Here is a 6,115-nt window from a genome sequence, read left to right as displayed (position 1 = left end):
ATGATGAAAACAAGCATTTAAACCCGTTAAAAGCACATTGACTTGTTCATCGATTTATTACAAAGATGGAGGACTGAAAATGGTTCCCACTGGCGTACCTGCTGCATGAAAATATTTGACAGTTAATCGTTCAATGCATGACGTTTTGAGCTTGAAGCATGCAAGGTATTGTGCAGAAAATGGATTTAGAAGCAAGCAAATATTTTCTAACTTCCACAAAAAAGCAGTTTTCGGCAAGCAAAGCAACATGATTCCCTTTTTTTTTTAATTTTCTTTCACAAAATTGTTAATTATTGTGCTTTCCAGTTGTCAGAGCAAACTGATCGTTTGTCTGTCAAGAGGAACTGTCAAACGGAACAACAATTTTCTTTCACTTGTTATTTTTATTAAATTTAAATGTTTCTGGTTGGAAATGTCTCACTTTTGTACCTTTTTATGTTTTCATAGCTTTCTTACTAATTTCAAAATTATATAAAACAATTTTATAAAAATTATATACGAGCTACAACGTTTGTTTGTCCCACAACCTGTTTTTTGGTTAGGTTTTAGCGCGCATATTTTTTAACTGAACTTGCCACACACACACACACACACGTAGAAAAAGACACGGCAATATTTTGCCAACTTTAAAAGAGAATAAGAAAAAACAACGCTTTTTTGTTGCGCTCCCATCTACCGGGTCCACTTGATTATCACCCATCGCCCATGCGGTTAGATTAGCGCGGAAGAAGCGGAAGACAGTAGAATAAGAAGAAAAAACAACAACACTCGTCAGCCGGCCGCTAATCCAATTCCATCCTCCAACCTGACCAGAGACGATGATGGTGCAACGGCTCTAACACGCGCACACCACGTCCGACAGTTATTGAGAGTGGCCGCAACTTATTAATAGTGCTCTTCCGCTCGGTCGCTTCGGTTTAGCAGCACTTCGAATACCGCGTGACGCAGGGCAGCAGCAGCAGCAGTCGAGTGCTTCGAGAGCGCGGCACAAACCGGCGTATTGTTGTTTGGCTTTACCCCCTGCATTGTTTGCTACATTGTCGTGCTGTGCGGTCGTGTTCGATATCGTGAGCGCTTCCTTTTTATATAATCAGAGCCATGGAAAGTCTTAGGTGAGTGGTGTGTTGTTGTGGCGGTGACCGTGAAAGAAAAAAGACCGTCCTTCCGCCTTCACGACAGCGCAGCTTCTTGATAACACGCCGTTCGTGGCAGTGTGGTGGCCGGCCGTCGGGTCATGCCCTTTCGCCGTTTCAACCGCTGCTCGGAAGCAGCAGATGATTGTGGGCAGAAGATTAGAAGATCGCAGTGCGCTTCCCGAAGACCGTGTCCGTGTTTCTTTTTTTAATTTATTTCTCTTTCCATCTATCTCTCCCGCTTTCCAACAGGGATGGTATGCTGGTGGGACTCGGCAACCCGCTGCTGGACATTTCGGCCGTGGTTGAGAAAGACCTGCTGAACAAATACGATATGCAGCCGAACAATGCGATACTGGCGGAAGAAAAACACATGCCGATGTAACACGTCACACCTTACAGGATCGCTTTCGTGATGCTTATTTCAACTCACTGTTTGCCTTCTGGTTCCCTCCCGCAGCTACCAGGAGCTGATCGAAAAGTACCAGGCGGAGTACATTGCCGGTGGTAGCGTGCAGAACTCGCTGCGCGTCGCGCAATGGATTCTGCAGCGACCGCGGACCGCCATCTTTTTCGGGTGCGTCGGGCAGGACGAGTACGCCCGCATCCTAGAGGAGCGTGCCACGTCGAACGGGGTGAACGTGCAATACCAACGGTCGGCCACCAGCCCGACCGGTACCTGTGCCGTGCTGGTGACGGGTACGCAGCGCAGCCTGTGCGCCAATCTGGCCGCTGCGAACGATTTCACGCCCGAGCATCTGCGAAGCGACGGCAATCGGGCGTATCTGCAGGGAGCACAGTTTTTCTACGTGTCCGGCTTTTTCTTCACGGTCAGCTTCGAAAGTGCGCTCAGCGTGGCGAAGGAGGCGGCCGCCACCGGGCGGATGTTTATGATGAATCTTAGCGCGCCGTTTGTGCCACAGTTTTACAAGAACAATTTGGAGGAAATATTCCCGTACGTCGATGTGCTGTTTGGCAACGAGACGGTAAGTAGAGGCGCAGCTGGGGTTGCGATTATCAACTTTTCTTTCAAACCGCACGGCGTTTTCTATTTGCGTTAATAGGAAGCGATCGCGCTAGCGAAAGAGTTCAGCTACGGTACGGAAGATTTGCGCCAGATTGGCAAACGGATCGCCGCCCTGCCGAAAGAGAATGGCAAGCGGAAGCGCATCGTGATCATTACGCAGGGCAGCGATCCGGTGCTGCTGATCGAGGCCGGAACCGACAACGTGCGGGAGTTCCCGGTGCAGAAGCTAGCGCCGGAGCAGATGGTCGACACGAACGGGGCGGGTGACGCGTTCGTCGGCGGCTTCCTGGCCCAGCTGCTGCAGAGCCGCACCGTGGACGTGTGCATCAAGTGTGGCATTTGGGCGGCACGGGAAATTATCCAGCGGTCCGGCTGCACCTTCGAAGGCGAACCGTCCTTCTGTGCTGACAATTAAAACGGCGCGTTTCTTTCGGGAAAGAATTTCCGCAAGCGGTGACGGTCAAAACCACCCACTCCCCTCGAATACAAAAAAGACCCTCATTTTGATAAAAAAATTGTCGTTTGCCTCTTTGTTACAACTTCTGCTGCTATTGCCGCGCTCCCTTACTTACTCCTGCCCTATTCGGCCGGCTGGTCGGAGTACAGACTGGCGATCGCCGGATCCTCCGTTTCGTAGATGATCAACACCTCGCGAAACTTGTCCACCAGCTGCAGCAGCTGCGAGCGGCGCAAATTTTCAAAGTACATTATCTCCTCCAAATGATGCTCGCCCTTGAAGTAGCCGGCCTTCCACAGGCGCACCATCAGCGCCAGGTCTTCCGGGTTCGAGGCGGCCGGGATGCGCGCCACCGCCTTCCGGTCGGGCTCGGGAAAGGCCGCGAGCAACCGTTTCAGCTTGTCGTCGTCGTCGATCGAGGCGATACTTTCGTCGTTGTCCGTGCTGGAAGCCGTCTGCAGGCCGCCCACGCTCGAGTGGCTAATGTTGGACCGGTGGCTCGCAGACGAAGGTCGCGTATTGGAGGTAACGGAGGCGGCCGTCGTTAGCAGCGCGGAGAGACTGTCGGAGTAACGATCTTCGCTGAGCGAATGCTTCCTGTTTCCGCCGGTAGGCACGGCCAACGGTTGGCTGGACGATGCGCTCGGTGCCGAGCTGCCGTACAGGGCGTGCAGTGCATGCGCCCGGTCCGAGCTGCAACGTCCTGCCGCCGCTCCGCCAAACTCGTCCTCCTCAATCCCATCCAGATTGGCCACAAACTGTACGTACGTGTGGAGCTGCATCAGCAGATGGTGCTGCAGCATCCACAGCACCATCTGGGCCAGCCGGCCTTGCCGTGCCGGATGTTGCAACGGGGTCGTAAGGTGCCCAATCGAGGTGGGCAGCGAAAAGTCGCTGATCACCTCAAACAGCGACATGCCGGGGAATTTGGTCGCAAACTTGTCGGAAAGATTCGAATGAATGTTGAGCTGTGCGTCGGGCGCAATCACGTACACGTTCGTCTCGCACAGCGGGTAGATGATTGTCGCCTTGGCCCAGTACACCAGATGCCCCACGAGCTGGTACACGTGATCGATCAGCAGCTCGGCGTCCGATGCCATGTTTTGCAGACTTTTCAGCGGATTGTACACCTCGATCAGCTGCAGCAGCATGTTCGCACCGGACGGTGGCACACAGTCGAACAGCTCGGACGGATCGACGAGCAGCAGCATGCCGTGGTAGGGCTTGAGCGACTCCAGACACCGATCGATCGTTTCCGGCTCCACGGCCATACCTTTCTTGTGGAACTGGTGCGCCTTCTGGGGCAGGCAGAAGCTCAGCGTGACGGTCTGGTTCATGGTAACGTTCAGCAAACCCGTCGTGCACAGGTCGTGATAGATCTGGAAAAGCAAAATGGGAAATTAGTGCCTATCAGCGCGAACACACCATGGTTCTTGGTACCGTTTTAATGAATTGCGCCAGCGTGGTGTTTTTCAGTATCGTGTCAAACACACCGACCGCAATGCCAGCCGCCGTTGCACACGTCACCACCGTTTGGCCGCTCGTACCGGCCGGTCCCGTACCACTGCCCGTCCCAACCGAACCGCCCGTTCCGGTGGCTCCGGTCGGCTGTTCCTGCTCTTGCAACGCGCTGTTCTCGTCCATCACAGCAACCATCGTTTTGATCTCCCGCGAGAAGTAACCATCGCGACGCTCTTCGTAGATCAGCGCGATGCCGATCCGCTTGCTCAGCTCGTAGTAGCTCTTCACCACGGACGAGCTGGCCTGGGCGTGCAGCGCAAACACGACGTTGATCTGAATGTCGGAAGACTTTTGGTCCGAGCCCGGGTCGCTCCGCAGCAGCGTCGGATGCGAGACGAACCGAACGTCGTTCACCTTCAGCTCGAACTTTTGATTGCACAGCTCCGACTTGACGGCAAACAGTGTCGCCAGATCTTTGTCCGAGATGCCGTACAGCTGGTCTGCGGTGGGATGGAAAGGAGGACAGCATGAAACACAAGAAAAAGCTTCGGAAAAACTGCTCATAACAAACCAAAACAAATGTTGGAAGGTGGCGCATGCTGCAGTATGTCGTCGCCCGTGTGGATCAGCGAGTAGGGCGTCTTGCGGGCTGGCGTGACCGACGTTTGGAACTGTTGCGGCAGCGTGTACGGGTAGCGGAACAGCAACCGATCGCCCTTGCTGTCGGACTTTACCAGAATAATGCTGAGCGGATTCACCTCCATCCCGGCGGAGAAGGCACATTACAACTGCGTGGACGCGATTATTTAACAGAGTTGAAGTTTGATAACGCATTTCATCTTGTTTACTCGACAAACACCACCACCACCGCCCAGCTGATGTGCGTAGAAATGTCATCACACATACACACACGCACGCACACATCACGCTACAGCGATGTAAACAAATGCCGGTGCGGGATGGGAGAAACGCGATTTTTCACTTTTTCAATGATTCAGTGGAAGTTTTATTAGTATCCGCAACAAAAGCGACCCCCACATGGATGCAAAATGCACGAAAGACGAACTCCTCCTGCGCACGTGACCTTCTTTCTGCAAAGTTAAATCAATATATGACCCACATCGCGCCTCGAGCCTTTGTTTACGCGACCTAACAAATTAACGTGGAAAAAAGAGCTGGTTCGATAGCTCAAACTAGAAGATGGTGCGTGCCCGATTTATTCCGGAAAATGATTGCAATGGTTAGCGTGCTGGATGATATCTGATATCAGCAAACGGTCGTACGACACTACTGCTTTGCTATCGCCATCTGGCTCTGGTACTGCATCTGCAGCTTCTGCAGGTTCGCACGGTACTTGTCCTGCTTCGCTTCCAGCTGCGTAATGTTCTCCCCGCACCGCTTCAGCTCCTTCGTGATGTACTCGATGCGCTTGCCGACGTTTTGCTTGCTCTCCTCGAGATCCTGCTTCACCAGCACCGGGCCGTACAGTTTGTACACCTGCAAGCGGCCGCCGCCGTGTGTGGGAGGGTTGGAAAGAAAAGGGGAACCATCTGGTTAAAAACGAGTCGGTTGGAGACGCACTCCGTAATTGCTTACCGTGTTGGTTGGCTTCAGCATTTGCAGCTCCTCCAGAATGCTCTTGTTTTCGAAGTACTGCCCATCGAGCTGCTGCTGCGTTTGCACAAGCTTCGAGAACTCTATAAAAGGAAACGAAATGGTGCTGGCGGTCAGTGGCGGACGGCAAGGCTACGAGCACATGGTGCATTCTTCCCCAGATTCAACCCCCAGATACCTTACCTCGCTGCGTGTCCTTGAAGTTTTTCAGCTCCGCTTCGAGTTTACGCTGCAGCACGGCGACTTCCTTGTCCATTTTGTAGGAAGGTTGGGCGATGTTTCTGAACCAGCAGCAGGGCAATTGCGTGCGTGCGAGGGATCGTGGGATTTTGGGTCCTTTTTGGTTCTCTGTTTTCGTTGTGCACCCATTTGACAGGCAGGTGACAGTTCACAATCCAACCAAGGTGCGCACAGGGGATGGTG

The 6,115-nt window shown here is 53.0% G+C and overlaps 3 protein-coding genes across 3 annotated transcripts; 1 reads left to right on the top strand and 2 right to left on the bottom strand.

Annotated features, from left to right (window-relative positions):
- Nucleotides 1-366: 366 nt before the first annotated feature.
- LOC133393949 (uncharacterized) lies at nt 367-4,579 on the top strand. The gene is made up of 4 exons (XM_061661243.1): nt 367-1,112; nt 1,386-1,514; nt 1,594-2,119; nt 2,198-4,579. Exons 1-4 carry the CDS (start codon nt 1,099-1,101, stop codon nt 2,573-2,575), a joined length of 1,047 nt encoding a protein of 348 aa, XP_061517227.1. The 5' UTR covers nt 367-1,098; the 3' UTR covers nt 2,576-4,579.
- Nucleotides 2,662-4,993, bottom strand: LOC133393948 (GATOR complex protein NPRL3). The gene is made up of 3 exons (XM_061661241.1): nt 4,650-4,993; nt 4,058-4,578; nt 2,662-3,996 (listed from the first exon to the last, which is right to left on the bottom strand). The coding sequence occupies exons 1-3, from the start codon at nt 4,840-4,842 to the stop codon at nt 2,740-2,742; spliced, it is 1,971 nt and encodes a 656-aa protein (XP_061517225.1). The 5' UTR covers nt 4,843-4,993; the 3' UTR covers nt 2,662-2,739.
- A 264-nt stretch (nt 4,994-5,257) lies between these two features.
- Nucleotides 5,258-6,097, bottom strand: LOC1280452 (probable prefoldin subunit 6). The gene is made up of 3 exons (XM_320305.4): nt 5,876-6,097; nt 5,675-5,775; nt 5,258-5,575 (listed from the first exon to the last, which is right to left on the bottom strand). Exons 1-3 carry the CDS (start codon nt 5,946-5,948, stop codon nt 5,366-5,368), a joined length of 384 nt encoding a protein of 127 aa, XP_320305.3. The 5' UTR covers nt 5,949-6,097; the 3' UTR covers nt 5,258-5,365.
- Between the last annotated feature and the right edge of the window lie 18 nt (nt 6,098-6,115).

Source organism: Anopheles gambiae, chromosome 3, assembly GCF_943734735.2.
Source record: "Anopheles gambiae chromosome 3, idAnoGambNW_F1_1, whole genome shotgun sequence".
Lineage (NCBI taxonomy): Eukaryota > Metazoa > Arthropoda > Insecta > Diptera > Culicidae > Anopheles > Anopheles gambiae.
This window is presented reverse-complemented; position numbering and strand designations above follow the sequence as displayed.

Coding starts and splice junctions, on each gene's coding strand:
- LOC1280452 (XM_320305.4), bottom strand. CDS start 5,948: ATGGACAAGGAAGTCGCCGTGCTGCAGCGTAAACTCGAAGCGGAGCTG. Junction 5,776..5,875: donor CTTCAAGGACACGCAGCGAG/GTAAGGTATCTG, acceptor TTCCTTTTATAG/AGTTCTCGAAGCTTGTGCAA. Junction 5,576..5,674: donor TGCTGAAGCCAACCAACACG/GTAAGCAATTAC, acceptor GGCCGCTTGCAG/GTGTACAAACTGTACGGCCC.
- LOC133393948 (XM_061661241.1), bottom strand. CDS start 4,842: ATGGAGGTGAATCCGCTCAGCATTATTCTGGTAAAGTCCGACAGCAAG. Junction 4,579..4,649: donor ACCTTCCAACATTTGTTTTG/GTTTGTTATGAG, acceptor ATCCCACCGCAG/ACCAGCTGTACGGCATCTCG. Junction 3,997..4,057: donor TGGCGCAATTCATTAAAACG/GTACCAAGAACC, acceptor TTGCTTTTCCAG/ATCTATCACGACCTGTGCAC.
- LOC133393949 (XM_061661243.1), top strand. Junction 1,515..1,593: donor GAAGAAAAACACATGCCGAT/GTAACACGTCAC, acceptor TCCCTCCCGCAG/CTACCAGGAGCTGATCGAAA. Junction 2,120..2,197: donor TGCTGTTTGGCAACGAGACG/GTAAGTAGAGGC, acceptor TTGCGTTAATAG/GAAGCGATCGCGCTAGCGAA.